This window comes from Dendroctonus ponderosae, unplaced genomic scaffold (genome assembly GCF_020466585.1).
Source record: "Dendroctonus ponderosae isolate FM_Combo_2020 unplaced genomic scaffold, Dpon_F_20191213v2 Dpon_F_20191213_3, whole genome shotgun sequence".
NCBI lineage: Eukaryota > Metazoa > Arthropoda > Insecta > Coleoptera > Curculionidae > Dendroctonus > Dendroctonus ponderosae.
The window spans coordinates 10,309,371-10,325,060 of NW_026018508.1; the positions used below are offsets into that span (position 1 = coordinate 10,309,371).

A 15,690-nucleotide genomic window follows, 5' to 3' on the forward strand; every position below is an offset into this window, starting at 1 on the left:
CCGATAGACTGCCCTAAATCTTCTGCTCTTTCGTTAGCGACTCGCTCGGCCACAGAAACCGCAGAAATTCGACGGGGTTGAGTCACTACTATACTACAACATGCTCCTTGACCTGACATTATGTAATCTTCCAGAATAAATTGGCATATTTGCGTGGTTTTACCTTAAAATAAACAGCAGTCGCTTCAGTTCACTATTTAATTGGAGAATCGCAGTTTCTGCTTAGCAAATACTTACCACAACCAGTATTTCCTCTGATAATAATCACAGGATTTTCATTGATCGCTTCCATAATTGCAGCTTTGCAATTAAACACCGGCAACTTTTGTCTATCAATGGCGTTTTGCTGTAATTTCGTATCACTGGTCTGTTTCAATTTAGCTTCTTCTAACATGTGTTCACTAATTTGATCCATGGAGGCAGTTGCCAAAAAGCCTTAAAAATAACATCAATCACGTAAACCACTACAATTCTTATCGTAATATTGCTTCTAAAATACCTTCATCTATATTGCAACCGGTCCACGGGTTCCAATTCTGTTGTGGTGGAGACCAAATTACCACTCCAGCCTGAAGAACGTAAAAGCGAGGTAGTCATGTCGATGTCTATGTACATATACAGCGTGTCCAGTATAAAATTATGTACATGGGGATATTGGAAACCGTTAAAGATACAGAGTGGACCAAATGGGGAAAAAGTTGCACAATCAAGTGCCTATAAATAATCTGTCATCAACTTCTTTGAACTCGGAATAGCAACGTATATACAGTTTACAGTATACGTTATATAAAATCCTTYATATCGTGTTTATTATAAAAGATACAATAACGAAATTTTCAGGGTKGGGGTAAGAAATGAGCGTGAAYTTGAAAATAAAGTAAAAAATAATCTAGGCCCACTATCTTCAATGAGGCCGAAGTCAACTTTTGTTTTTCTTATGGGCGCCATACTGAATTTCTGAATTTTTAAATTCCCCTTTAAATATGCTCTTCAACCATGTATAACATGTTTATGTTCGGTCAAGATAAATAATTAAAATTAACAAAATTAAGATTTTCCGAGTTCAAAGAAGTTGATGAGAGATTATTTATAGGCACTTGATAGGGCAACTTTTTCCCCATTTGGTCTACCCTGTAACTCTAACGGTTTCCAATATCCCCATATACTTTTATTTAATTTTATCCATCCCCATAATTTTATACTGGACACACTGTATAGCATTTATTTGTACCTGAGAGGATGGAGCAGGATGAAAATCGTCCAAAACGTGACTAGACAGCAAGGAAGCAGATTGGTCAGCTTTCACATTGACTTCATTAATACAAATCCCCAACTCATCTAAAACATTCTGAACTTGCTGCCTCAATTCTGGTGACAATTTTACTGGAAACGGCGGCATTTCCGCCGCATTTTTTTGCTTTTTTAAAGTTCCTGTAAGAAATTCAAATTAACACGGTTCTACAATTGAGTAAACAGATAATATGTTTACCTGAAAACGCCTCAATAACGCCAAGATGAAAAAGCTGCCTGACCATTGAAAGGGCGCAACTTTTACTGGCAGTTTGTTTATTGGAGCCGCCATCTCTCCCATGCACAACACGTCCTAGTTGCTTCACATAAAAGCTTATTTCTGCCACAAATGTCCTACAGATCGAATAATTTTATTGAAAATAATTGCTGAGTTACATGGAAATAATTCTGATCAACCATCACCAATTAAGAGTAAATTTTAGAAGTGGACGTAACCAAATAATCAGATGTTATTATTATAATTTTTAAATGTCGATGTAAACCGACAGAAAAAATCACATTTCCATTGAGAAACTCAAAGAGTTTATTAGGACATCCTGGTTGAAGAAAACTGCAGAATTATTAAAACTCAATTGTTCTCCCGGTACATTTTCGTTTTAAATATGTGTAAGTGGATGGTTTGACTTAATTTCGTTTTTAGATTAAAATCCTTGTAATAAATAGAAGTGTGTTCAGATTTAGAAACAAATATGAGACAAAAAAGCACTGGATGGTGCATGATAAATTGAAAAAAAAGCATTTGGTTGATCAGTATACATTTTTCATTCTACTCACTTTTAATAATAAGCAGTCAAACCAGAATTCCTATGTAAAAACCTGAAAAATCCAAGAACTGTTTAATACGTATTTATCATCATCAACATCAGAGGGTAAATTAGCTAAATGCATGATTAGCTAAGAATACTCTCTAATTCTTGCTTAACAAGCTAATTGCTAGATTATTTAACAACTTTCCACCAAAGGAAAGATTTTAAATAAAATATTCATCACTTGACACTTTTAACAGTTCTGGGTTAATTCAGGCCACATGGAGTTCCAGTCGATTTACATTCTTGTCACATTAGAACTCCATAACTTTGAAAATCCTTTGGGCAAGTAGAATTGGTAAATTGGTGTTTTTCGTTATATTTAAATACGTTTTAAAGCGCCAGAGGATTATCAAAAATATGCAAAATTAAAATATAGCATACTACAGAGTGTTGCCAATCACTTTTGTAGTATGCTGTCGTAAAAAAAATTGCTAGCAAACTGATAAATAATCAACCTGAAGGAAAAAATAATAATTGGATGAATAGCGGTGGCAAGCACAAACCTAGCATGATCGGGTCCAATTTGGGTGTATTTGTAATCAGCATTGATCTTGTTGGTTTGCATAAATTGGTGCAATTTTGATTTAGCATTCTCCACGGTCCAATTTCCATGGATGCCAGCATTAACGTCTAAATCTTCTGCTTCTTCCATACGTTGCTGTTCCTGTGCACGATCCATGTAATGCCAATTATCTTGCTGAGCCCCTCTGGGTCGATAAGCTTCGCCCAACTTTTCCGGGCCCATTCCTTGCTCAAATACCTGATGCTGAGGCTTATTGCCATCATTTACTGATTCACCTAAAGAAAAGAATTATCGTAAATGACCAGAATACAACTGAAAAATCGGTCAATAAAATATGCGGCAAATAAAAATGAGTGTCATTACTTGCAAGGGTAGTTAGCAGTACAGGAGCTGCATCCAAGTCAAATGGAATGTCACCTCGGGCTACCAATCCTGCTCTCACGAGATAGTTGACAAAATCTCTTGCAGCATTGCTTTGAGCATCCTTTTTGGTTGTGGAGTTTCCAGCACCCACATAAGTGTGACCATTAATTCTCACCTCGCAAAGAAAACGTTGACGATGCTTCGGACCTGAAGGAACAATATATTTAATAAAACAAATGGGTGAAAAGCTGAAAAAACATACCGGTCGGCCTCACTTCAAAGCTAGGTTCAACCTTGTTCTTCTGGCAAAATTGATGCAAAAATGACTTGGCATCGCTCATTTTGTTAAACAAAAACACTTAGTTTGTGCTCCAACAAGCCCAATACTTTAATATCAATAAATTTGATCCAGATTTCGAGAAATCACATAAAAACTAAAAGCTTGTATTGATTCACTTAGAATTCTGGCTTCCAAATTATCAGAAAATAACCTAAGCAAACCAGTTGACAATGACAAACGGAAAGAAATATCGATACAGGGTGGCCAAACAAGTGAAATGAGCGAGTAGGTGAGAGATAGAGCTAATGTGGTAAACAACTGGTTATTGGCATTGTCCATAATTATTACATGAACAGTTTTGTCGATTTTAATGTTTTTGGATGCATACATGGGCGACTTCACACATTGGAGGTTGAAATATTTTTAAATTATAAGTGCAAATTTTATTATAGAATAATTAGCAATTATTCCAAATTAAAATTAAGATCTAAAAATATAAATCCATTTTTTTTCCTTATTTATATAGAAAAAGTATGTTATCCAAAAATTTAAATTTTGCATGTGTTTTTCAGGTCAGTATGTAGTTTGGTATACCGGTAGTTTTTATCCCTAGAAGCTCCTCAGTATGCAGCACAGAACACCTCTGAACATGCACATACAGGGTGTTACGAGTTATAATAGAATGTCGGTTCAAAAAAGAAACTCTTAAAATGCCCTGTACTTTTCGGTTAATTCGACTCAGAAGACTAGCAATCTTTTAAATGGGTTCGTTAAATTCTAAACTTTCTCGTGCTGGAAGTGGTATAGAATTTGAAGCTTATTCCAAAAATGCCAAAATCCAATTTTTGTGTGTTTTTGAAGTTCAACTCAAAGTTCTCGATTTAAGCAACTAGTTTTAGTCGCTGATCCAAACCGCTCAAAATGGATCCTAAATTTCGGTTATTGCATGTTAGAAAGATCTACCATTTTTATTATCTAACTCATTCAGTTCCTCGCTTATTGCGAAGAAAATGGTATTGCCTTTGAGGCTTTTTGAACTTTTCACAAGCAGTAGTTTGGTGGCCAGAAATTCTTTATTTTGTCAACAATGTAAAGGTAAATTTCCATTATCTGCCAAGTAAGGATAAATGGATAAAAATTAAAATAAGTTAATTTCAATAATGAAAAATATGCGTATATTAGTTAGTTACATTTAATAATAATAGTCAACTCTATGAATATGCCCTGTAAATAGTACTAAATTAATCTAAGTCTGGTGGTACAGACATCAACTATAATAAAAATAACACCTACAACGAAAAACCATAGCAAAACGGACTTTATTTGGAAAATTCAAGCAATTTTCATATTAATGATTCGCCAACTTTAGAACTTTCCTAAATCAACTTGAGTGTTTTATTAAGCAAACCATCTTTATAAGTCATATATGCATACCTACATACAAATAAACACAACTCTAAATAAAAAACTACTGAAGAATCAGAAAAAACTATAGCAAACCATTACTGAATGGACTTGAGCTGTAACTAAGTCGTTGTGAAGAATGTTCTTGACAACTTACTACTCTAATTATATGAAGCGCTAAATATTTAAACACCTTAAATATTAACTATTTTACGCAAACCGTACTCGGTAACAACGTGTTTTAGGCACGGAAGTCTGGGCAGCGTAACACATGTACTTCAATCTCGTGGATGGAATTAAATCGAAGACTACAACCGGGGCACACAATGGCACCTCGATTTATCTGAAATAAAATTAAACTAATAAGTTTACCTTTACAATTAATTATATCGTGAAAATCGAAAGACTATCAAACAAAAATCAATATAGTAGCTTAAGAGCCAAGTTATTGCTGCTCTACTTAATCTATGCAATATGCAAAATATAGAGCGTTAACATATACACGGTTTATGTTAGCACATAACCATATGACCTTACATATTTAAAGGTGTTGTACGACCCTTTAACCGAAATCAAAAAAGTTCAATCTAAAATTAAAAATTGACGAAAAATTGATTGAAAAACGACGAAATTGCTAATTGGAATTCTCTGTTCACTAAAAAAAAGAGCTGATTTAATTTGATACCCCGCAAAGCGGCGGTTTTGATTAAGATAGTCCATTAAGTAGTTACGAAAATAAAACAGCGCACCACAAGGGAAAACTGCAGACATTTTATATTTCAAATGGAATGGAATCCTGGAACAACTTTTATTTGGAACAAACGATTTGCCTGTCAAAGGTGAATATTATCTTGCATTGAAAAAATATCCATCTTCATGAACTTTCTCAAGCGGTTTCAAAACTATTCATTAATATGCGTTTAAAAAATGTATTTATTTTTATTACAACCTTAATAGTTGGTATATTAAGAACTATAAAACGGAAACAATATGGTACATGCGGTACATGCTAACGCTCCCTTCGCCAGTGCTTTTACTCAAAACCCGAAGAACCATTTTTACGAATGAATTTTTACCTCCGTATTTCTTTTAATTATAACAAAAATTAATCGTATGTGAAACGTAATGATTTTAGCGTACAGTCTATATTTCGCTTTACAGTGTGTCCAAGATAAGAAGGCGATTTTAAATGGAAATAAAGTTGCGCAGTTAGAAAACGTTGAGGAAAAGGAAAAAAGTTGAGTAAAATTTCGGTTTCTGATTGATTAAAAAAAAACAAAACTTACAAATTTCGATTAGATTATTTTTGGGCGTTAATAACCAATCTGGAGCCAAACCGACTGCACGTTCTCACAGCAACTTTAAGTCAGCAGGAGAAATACATTATCAGTTTTATGTTCCGACGTTTCGCCTCTAAGAAACCATCATCAACTTCATTTCAAATACAGCTCTGTCTGTTTAACAACAAATTTTAAACCCCCTTTTTATTCTGAATTCAACGATGTATGACGTGATAAAGTTTAATTATGTGTTCGAAATTTTTTTAAATTGTTATTGTGTAACACCGTTGTGAACATTTCTGCGTTTAGAGATAAAAATGTAGCAGACTAAATTAGTAAACATAATAAAACGCTACAAAATTTCTTATTCGAAAAAAGAGTTTTTGTCTGTAAAGAATGGAGAAAAAATTTTCAAATACAGAAAAGTTTCACGCACGTTTTATTTTGAGTCCGAGAAAGAAACTCTTCAGAAGGATCTGGAAAAGAGAACCTTCTTATCTTGGACACAGCGCATATGTTAAAACGGGTTTCAATTTACACTGGCAATGTTTTTGGCCTGCAAGTTGCAGTTGCAGTTGTTTAATGTCAAGCATTCGTGCAATTAAAAATGAAAGCAACCATTAAACTGGAACAAACCTCGTTAGGATAGCGCATGTAAGCACTGCTCCTTACCACGGCGCGTGACATATGCCACTATCCAGATGATCCTGGATCATTTTTAAAGAGCGAAATTCGATGTTGCAAATCGGGCATGGATATCTAACCATTACAGGCGACTATTGAAAAGAACAAAGTTTACAATTAGCAAAAGTGGATGATGCTGAGATAACCAGTCTGCATATGCTCGCTGAATATTTAAAAAATCGCCCATCCTTATATAGTTAATATCAATATCAAGAACACTTTTGCTGATATGCGGGTTTAGATTTAAGTGAGCTAGAGTCTGAAGTAGATGTGTCATTTTCACTATACTAAAATTACCTATTTAACTTAAACGTGTATAGAGCAAATCCATAATTGATAATTAATAAGAATAAAGTGTCCTTACATTATTAGAAGTTTGTGATGTGCGACGTTCCGCAACTTGACCTCCACGTTGTGTGATTTGTTCCCTTAAATGTTCAATTTCTTCTTGTAACTGCTGGTTGCGTCTGTGTAGTTGTTGGAGGTCATCACTAATTCTGCGGTTTTCACGTTTAACGTCTTCTTTCGCCTCACGCTCAGCAGTGAAATCTGTCTCGTACATTTTCAACTGAAAAAAAAGACATTTCAGATTACTCATAGCAAAACGATGAACGAAAGTTATCATCAGTTATAAGATACACCTGAATTTTGTATTAACAAAGGAGAAAACCAATTGAGGCAAATAAAGTAAATTTCGCATGCGGTATTTTCTCATTGAATAACTAGCAAAAAACGGCTATATTTTCGTCGAAAAAGAAAATTTCTCCTTGACTTATAATACACTTAATTCGTGTAAGTTTTTGAGTGAAAACAAACGAAACAAACTAATTGTTAAGTTACAATTGTATATTACCTGGGCCTTTAAAGCAAACTCAATATCGTCATCGCGCGCCTGCCTGCTTTCGATCCTCTGCAGTAATTCCTCTTTTTCCGTTTTAAGTGAAAGCATATTTGATTCAGCCATCGCTAGCTTTTGGTTACAATCAGTTAGAGCCATCTGAGATTGCATCAGTTGTTGTCGTAGAAGCGTTAATTCGTCGCTACAAACAGACGCTTTTTGGCTAAGTTGTAATTTTTGCTCCAATGCATCTATTTTTTGTTTAGACATCCAGGCATCGACTTTCGCCTGAAATTATAAAACATCATATACCACGGCTGAACCGATATCTTTAATATTGACCTCTTCTTCTTTTTCTTTTGCGTATGCAACTTGTGCTTCGTGCACTTTAACTATTTGCTGAGTTTGGGCAATTTCTTGTCGCAGTGTTTCGATTAAAGCTTGATCGTCCAAACTTTGGGACTTTTTCGTATCCAATTCTGCGATTAATGTCGCTTTCTCGGCCAAAACTTCATCAAAATCGCGCTGAAGTTTTTCGCACGTGTCAGCCGCGCGAGTATTTTCCCATTGCATAACTTGGTTTTTCATAAGCATTAGTTCGCGCTGGCTACGGGCGTTAGTCTGTTCTGATTCGAACAGTTTTCTCTCTAATGTCTGGAATTTATGTAAAAATAACTTTATTCCAAACATGTATTATTTTTCCTTTTTAAAGTAATTATATTCTGGGAAAAAGTAGTGAACAATTTATATGGTTAGCACTGACCTTCTTAATTTGCTCATTATCACTCATCTGTTTTTCTAAATTGGAATTTTTCTTGAAAACAGATTCAAGCTCTGCTTCACAGCCGGCCAGTTTCATTTCCACACCTTTCAATTTTTCTGCCTCACAGGAAAGATCCTGACTTGCTTTAATAGTAATTTTCTGTACATCCTCTTCCAATATTTTTACTTTGCCCGCATACATTTGTAATTCATTCTGTTTTTGTGTCGAATTCGCTAAGGCCTCTTCCAGTTGCTTGATTTTTTGGCTCGACTCAGCAGCTTCTTGTTTATTTTCAATATTTAATTGTTCGAAAGCTTTCTCAAGTTTTTGAATATTTTCCTTGGCGATGAAGAGTTCGGATTCTGTGACATCATTTTCAATTTTACTTTTTGAGGCATTCAGAGGTTGACGTAGCAGTTCGTTTTCTTCCTTCAACGCGGACACTTCATCTTTCAACTGTAAATGAAACAAAGAAGTATTATACAACCAGTGTTTTCCCTAGTGGAAACGACTTGCAGTTTCAATAAGTTTGCTTCTGTCCAAAAACGCTTGTTTATTGGCTAAATGAACTCGTTCAACATCCTTTCGCCATGCAACAACCAAGTCGTATTGTGCTCTCATGCTCTTATTATTTTGAATTACGGTAGCTAGAATAATATTGCACAATATTGAAATATCATCAATCATATATTTTGGGGTTCATACCCCGTAGATGCGTATTTTCCTCAATCAGTTGGTAGACTTTTTCTTGAATTCCTTCTGAACAGAAGTCACTACGACTAAAATCGGCGATGCTAATAGCCGTATCTTCCTGGAAAAAATGTATATTTTTAAAACAATTAATGACTCCCAAATCGAAACAAATAGTTTTACATTATTAGCCATTTGCGGTAAGGCAGGAAAACTAGAGGTGCTACTTAAAGAAGGCAGCTCATTATTAATCCCCTTGGCAAATGGTTTGCTTGATTCAATGGACTGTGCTTGCGATCTGTTCAAATCTGCGGTGGATTCATTTACAGGGTTGATGGCAAAGACATAGCTGTTCACACTGGGTTGAGGCTGATTAGAAAACGTTTCAAAATGAGCTAGTTCTTCACGGATAATATCTTTATGCTCGAGTGTCATGCTGAAGTCTGAAAACACAATTTCAGTTAATTAATATGCTATGGAAAAATCGTCATGTCTACATACATGAAGATCAAAAAACAAGAGTGTTTTATACGTTTTCTTTTGTGAGAATTACTCTTACTCCTAACTTTACGTAAGATTAAGCGAACGATCTAGTAAAGTACCTGGTATGTCATTGTCGTCAATACTAGCAAGATCTTGAGCTGATTTTATGACAACAAACGACTCATTTTCGGGGCTGTTTGGAACCGGTTCCAAGTCATCCTGAACCGAAACGGGTTGTTCAGATATTTGGCGGTCCACAGAAGCATCCTTAGAAGCCATCGTTACAAACCTAAAAGCATTAAACTATGTGAGTAATTTTGCTATGACCAACTTTACGCTTTAATTATTATTTTTCCAATATTTCTGACGCAAATCCTGAAAGAAATTGAGGTGTGAACAGTAAGATTACTCCATCATTAGGAAGAATTATTAGTTCATTATTAGGAATTGAGTTTGTCCTCATATTTTGCCTAATATGTGCGGCGGTAATAACTTTTACAATTTATTACAAAAATCGTACAACCCTCAATTTTAAAGCAATATCTTGCTTTGCACTATGCATGTTCATCTGATGATTTCAACGTAGACTTTAAATAATGTAGCTGGACTTTAAATCACATATTATAAATGTGGTTTTGTATAAAATAAGAAGGAATTGAAGGACCTTGCCCCGTATGCTCCATTCAATTCGCTCAGCTAACGATTAGCATATCGGTCAGCAAAAAACTTGATTAGATTCTAAATGTGAGTCATTGTTTCTGAGTGTTCTTTGAACCAATCAGAATTTAAGAAAACTAGTATTCGATTGGATCCGTTGGCTGAAGTGAATGCTATGAACAATGACAATAAGAATGGTCTAAATCAACTAGACCGACTACGTCGCAGTAAATAATCAACAAATATACACAAGTGATTCATCAATTCTATTCTTACCGAATTCGGCTGGTGGGAACTAGTAAGAAACACTGGAAAGACTGAACAGAGAGCAACAAGCTGCGTTCCGCTGGATATGTAATACACACAGATATAAAACTAGATAAACCAAACGAAGATTAAAAGCCAAGATAGGGAAAATACGATTGTGTGTCCAAATGCAAATATGTTCTTTCTTTCTCTAGTTTGTTCGATTTACAGCCTGTAGTTTGTTGCGTACATCTGTCAGCTGATCGTAGCAAACGCGACAAACGCTCTGGGGTTTCCCGACTCCAAAATTGTTCTAGCAAATATTTGGCAAAATGAAAAGCATTTTAGCTTTCGGAAATCCTTTGCTGGATATTACAATTTACTCCTCCTGCCAAGTAGCACGATTGCTAGACAAATATAACCTGCAAATCGACAGCCAAAAAGAAATAACTAAAGAGGAAATGTGCATGCTAAGCAAAGACATCGAAGGGCAAGTAGTTTTGCAAAAAATTAACATACCCAAATAAGCGGAATAATCGGTGTTACAGCTCAGATCAGCAGGTTACAGCTGGAGGATGTTGTCAAAACTCTCTAAGGGTTTTGCAGTGGATCATGCACAAGCGGTGTAATGTTGCTATTTTTGGGTCCACAGGTCAAGATCAGGAGGCTGATATTTTGCGAAATATACTTGAATCAGATGCTGTTTCGACCAGGTAGCGCACTATTTGTAAATAAACATTACAGAACGAAAGCAAGTGTCAAAAAGCTGGCTAACAGATAGCAGTCTCGCCAACTTTAAAGTCTCAATTTACCCCACCAATGTAAATACAGAGTGTTTGATTAATTGAGAAAATTGCATGCCTTTTTCTGTGTTGGACGTTAGTAAAAAACTTGTAGTTTTAAATGTTTTTTGGCAAAGTTTGAGACGGCAACTTTCCAGTTTATCAGGCCCTCGTGTTGGAAGTTAACAATATGCGCATTTTTTTATGGAAACGGAGTTTTTGACCACTATAAATTGAAACTTTTAAAAGTCATTAAATATGGTTTTTCCAGCTCTTTCCAGCAAAATATTCTTAATTTTATGACTTTAATTTGATCAACCCTTTTACTCGGAAACAATTAATTGTCTAAGATTTTCGAAAAATTGCATTCAAATAATTGGAAAAAATGTTTCCAAACACTAAAAATCATTGATAATTTTAATATATGAAATTTCTAGGTACATTACCCAGGAAGGTTTACCAACTGGTAAAATTGTAGCTTTGGTAAGTGGGCTCTATCGATCACTAGTGGCTCATATAGGGGCGGCTGAAGTTCTGCCACTGTCTTCTTTGCTTGCTCATCCCCACTTCTTGAGCCTCTTCGACAACTCTGACATCATACTGATCGAAGCCTACTTTCTGACCAATCGGTTTGAATGTGCACAGTATCTTGTTAAGCGATGCGCAGCAGAAGGAAAACTTCTAGCCTTTAATCTGTGCGGTGCTTATATATTTTCGATTATTCCAGAATCGATCAAATATCTAGTAGATCATTCGAATGTGATTTTTGGCAATAAAGCGGAATATATTGCTCTTTCGCAGCTGCTAAACTACAGCTCAATCGAAGCAATGGCTTTGGAACTAATTGAAGATAGTGCGCGAAGAAATATCGGGAAGACTTTTGTTATCACTGATGGTTCGCGACCAGTAATTTGTTATTCTAGTCAAGAGTCGATTGAGATGAAACCCCCCTCAATAAAAGAATCTGAAATAAAAGATACCACAGCGGCAGGAGATGCATTTATTGGGGGCTTTCTGGCAGGCCTGGTCACATCTAGCCCCATTCGAAAGTGCATAGAAATTGGACTTTATGCTGCTTCTAGCATTATTAAGGAAACCGGATGCAGCTTACCTAAATATCGGGCGGAAATTGGTCTTTAAGCTATAGATTAAGTAGTATTTTATGTTATGTTCTTACAATTTCCAAACTTTTCAACGTTTAGAAGTAGAAAAAGGGCTTATGTAAAATCTGCAGACTGCTGTAACGCACATTAAAAGCATTTGTTATTTAGTCATTTTCGTTTAGTTTTATGTGCAAAACACTATAATAGAAAAAATGAACATTACAATAAATGATAAAACAAATGAAAAATAATAGATATTGTTTCTCTAATATGATTTATATTAACTGCCCTTTAGCTCGACCGCAAGTATAGCTTGTATTAACGACTGGCAAAATCTTAACAATCAGCAAAAGAACATCTGAAATTCTAATTTACAAAAGTTTCCTTTTTGCAATTTACTTTATTTTCTGAGTTTCCCTTGTCTGACATCTGACTAGGAAACTCACGGTGCATGCATATATTCCCCAATACTGCACCCGGGCATCTTGCGTTCCTTGTCATGATCATATAAAAGTCAGTAATGCGATAATCCCCGGGCTGTACAAAATGGACTGACAGATCCCAATAGCGATATTGTCATCATACTCCAATGTGTGAAAGTGCCCCAAAGTCTACAAAAAGTTGTAAACAATGTATTAAGTATATTTAAATGTACGTTCTGGCCCTAAATTAGTGCAAGATGAAACGTTCGCAGATTAAAAACGAATACGCTGAAGAAGACCCTTGTTTAGAGGAAAATGTGGAAAATGGAGAAGAAATGCCAATTATCAGCGTAGTTGTAAACCCTGATAGCCCGCAAAATATCAATGCACTGTCCTCCAATGTACCCCTATTTATTAAGAAGCTCTGGATAATAGTGAATGATGAGAGCAATAAGGAGATTATCAGTTGGAATAGCAGTGGAGACGGTTTTGAGATGCATGACCAGTTGGGTTTTATTTCGCAAACACTTCCCAAATATTTTAAACACAACCAGTTGTCCAGTTTCGTAAGGCAATTGAATTTGTACGGTTTTCATAAAAGTCAATCCATCGAAAGGGACGAATTTCAGTTTACACATCCGTTCTTTCTGAAGGATGTACCACAGCTTTTGCCACTGATCAAGAGGAAAGTACCTTCAGGTATAGCTTGAGTGAAATGCTGCAATATTTTAACGATTTGCTACAGTTTAGTAATATTCCAGGACGATCGCAGTCAACTAAACCCACACCAAACGAAAACTCTCCTCATGCGCCCATTGTTCAGGAACTAGTTGGAACTATTAAGAATATTACAGACAAAAGTGATGCCATTGCAACAGACATGTCCAAGTTGAGACAAGAAAATGCCGCTCTGTGGAGAGAAATGAACACTCTAAGACTAAAATATTCCAAGCAAACGAAAATCATCAACAAACTAATTCATTTCCTGATAGCGTACATGCAAAAACATCACAATTCAAGGAAGGGTGGCCGAACAGTCAGTCCTGCAAACTCTAATAAATTTTTGAAAACTGGTCCTAAAATAATGGAGCTGGATTATCGGTACAAGAATAATCCGCATGAATTTTGGACTGATTTCGATAATGAACAGAGTGCACCTGATCATGAAAATTATACGGTGGTAGAACCTGCTGATAGTCCCTCCAGTCAATGTAAGTTACTTATATTTTATTTTAAATAGTTAGTTTTAACAAAAAAAATTAGTTCAAGTAATATTAAACAGCCAGCATTTTCTTCTGCTTCGATTCATCTACCTTGGAAACCAGACTTTCTAGAGCCTACATGTTTATATGAAATTTTGTGAGTTTTTTTTCAAAATTTCGTACAGCAATGCGAGATTTGATTTGCCGTTTATTAGTATTAAGTAACGTCTGTTTACAGTAACAGTAAAATTTTGCAATAGTGAATCTCAAAAGTCGTTAGTCAGATCAAATGGTTTACAAAAATTGTTTTACGCAAGACATAAGTTACAAGTGTTTAAAATGATCATCGATGAATGAGTCAATTTGAATCGAATTTGTCAAAATCGAAATAAAACATCTGGATTTTTTCTGCTTTAGCAGGTGGTCAGGCGAGTGAAATTGCTAAATCTCACAATATGCGAGTATCTTCCACCATCGATGAACTTCTGCCCAACTCGAATACATACGATCCTATGGCGGGAGCATCCAACTCACCGCTACCACAATTTGATTACAAATCCAGCTTGCCGTCATCAAGTAAAGCGTCTAACTCGGCCTTACAAAGAGCTGGAGGAAGTAAAGATAATTTGGGATATCTCATTGATAATTCCCGGGTGGAAATGAGCACGATTAAGGAATTAATCAAAAACCTGACACCAGATGATATGACCACATTTTATAAATTGGTTAATGAGAATTGCAAAGCTCAAGAAGAAGACTTGAATTTCGATGTGGCAAGTGATCTGATGTCTTCACTGGCCGTGCCGGAAGTTGATAACAATATATCGCAGAGCGATTTGGAAAACTTAGAGAAGATGATTCAGAATCAAATTGGGAATACTGAAGCTTTATCACAACCATTATCTTCCAATGATACCATACAAGCTGACACGATTAACTCTGCATTGGCTGATCCTTCCAGTTCTGTTCAGAAAAGCGACGATCCTGGACTACCTTCCATAGATGATGGCGCATTAGGATTAATCGGTTTAGATGATGATCTATTCAATACAGATGATATTTTGACCAATGTTTCAGTTGATCAGTTCTTCAATATGAACTAACTAACTAACTAACTGTGTTACACTTATAGGCTTAAAAGGGTATAAGATCTTTTTATGCAATAAGTATCAAATTAACTGTGAAACGTGGTGACCTTCTGACTCTGGAAGAAGTTGTGTGATGAACTTTGTACGAGAAACTCATAATTTTTTAAGCAATTTTAGACATTGACTTGTCCGATAGTGTCTTACGGTTCGATTTGTTAAGGTAATAAGCGGCTTAGCAACTTGTGAAGTTTAACTGGACTCCTAAAGTTGCAACGAGCGGATCTGGGCATTTCTATTCAGTAATTATAGTCTTCATTCTCCCCTCGGGATTAATAATAATGTCAAAACTGATCCCACTCTCGCTGTACTTGGAATAGCTTTATTATATCGATTGAGCGAAAGTGGACTACTTAGAGATTATTAGCTTCAGGGAGCATATCAGAGATACGCATATTACGTCTGTAATGTTTCGAACATACACAAGTTTTGTCAGTGTCGATATATTAAATTTATTACGATTTATTTTGTACATCACGTTATATACGTATAATTTGAATAACGAATAAATGTATTTGTTTCACTTTGAGCGCTTAATATCAAGGTGTGACTGCAAATGATTTTGTTTGATAAAGAATTAATTAATTTGAGTCGTAACAATGTGGAGATATGTGAGAAAATCGCAAATGATTCGACGTTGGTTAAAAAAATTACGCTTAAAACCTGTCATTTTTGGGCGTTAATGCGAACGCTGGCCTTTAAGTT

At 35.5% G+C, this 15,690-nt stretch overlaps 4 protein-coding genes across 6 annotated transcripts in view; 2 read left to right on the top strand and 2 right to left on the bottom strand.

Annotated features, from left to right (window-relative positions):
* LOC109535712 (dosage compensation regulator) overlaps positions 1–3,530 on the bottom strand; it is a 6,463-nt gene extending 2,933 nt beyond the window's left edge. The window contains exons 1-8 of the mRNA XM_019901645.2: positions 3,269–3,530; positions 3,007–3,213; positions 2,624–2,918; positions 1,490–1,644; positions 1,232–1,431; positions 500–569; positions 238–435; positions 1–163 (exon numbers count right to left, since the gene is read on the bottom strand). Of these exons, the coding sequence (XP_019757204.2) occupies positions 1–163; positions 238–435; positions 500–569; positions 1,232–1,431; positions 1,490–1,644; positions 2,624–2,918; positions 3,007–3,213; positions 3,269–3,347 (1,367 nt within the window). The 5' untranslated portion in view covers positions 3,348–3,530. The remainder of the gene's footprint in view (positions 164–237; positions 436–499; positions 570–1,231; positions 1,432–1,489; positions 1,645–2,623; positions 2,919–3,006; positions 3,214–3,268) is intronic.
* Positions 1–15,508, top strand: part of LOC109535716 (heat shock factor protein) — a 20,798-nt gene extending 5,290 nt beyond the window's left edge. The window contains exons 2-4 of one of the 3 annotated variants that reach the window (XM_048664554.1): positions 12,911–13,337; positions 13,400–13,849; positions 14,258–15,508. In XM_048664554.1, the coding sequence (XP_048520511.1) occupies positions 12,974–13,337; positions 13,400–13,849; positions 14,258–14,943 (1,500 nt within the window). In that variant the 5' untranslated portion in view covers positions 12,911–12,973 and the 3' untranslated portion in view covers positions 14,944–15,508. Of the gene's footprint in view, positions 1–12,591; positions 13,338–13,399; positions 13,850–14,257 lie in introns of those variants that run through there. The other 2 variants (XM_019901650.2, XM_019901649.2) reach the window with 2 other exon arrangements.
* On the bottom strand, positions 4,439–10,460 carry LOC109535714 (optineurin). The gene is made up of 10 exons (XM_019901648.2): positions 10,362–10,460; positions 9,548–9,717; positions 9,129–9,388; positions 8,961–9,066; positions 8,772–8,902; positions 8,256–8,711; positions 7,835–8,146; positions 7,508–7,780; positions 7,019–7,222; positions 4,439–5,033 (listed from the first exon to the last, which is right to left on the bottom strand). The coding sequence occupies exons 2-10, from the start codon at positions 9,705–9,707 to the stop codon at positions 4,932–4,934; spliced, it is 2,004 nt and encodes a 667-aa protein (XP_019757207.2). The 5' UTR covers positions 9,708–9,717; positions 10,362–10,460; the 3' UTR covers positions 4,439–4,931.
* LOC109535717 (adenosine kinase) lies at positions 10,460–12,385 on the top strand. The gene is made up of 3 exons (XM_019901651.2): positions 10,460–10,821; positions 10,880–11,044; positions 11,551–12,385. The coding sequence occupies exons 1-3, from the start codon at positions 10,664–10,666 to the stop codon at positions 12,251–12,253; spliced, it is 1,026 nt and encodes a 341-aa protein (XP_019757210.1). The 5' UTR covers positions 10,460–10,663; the 3' UTR covers positions 12,254–12,385.
* Positions 15,509–15,690: the final 182 nt, after the last annotated feature.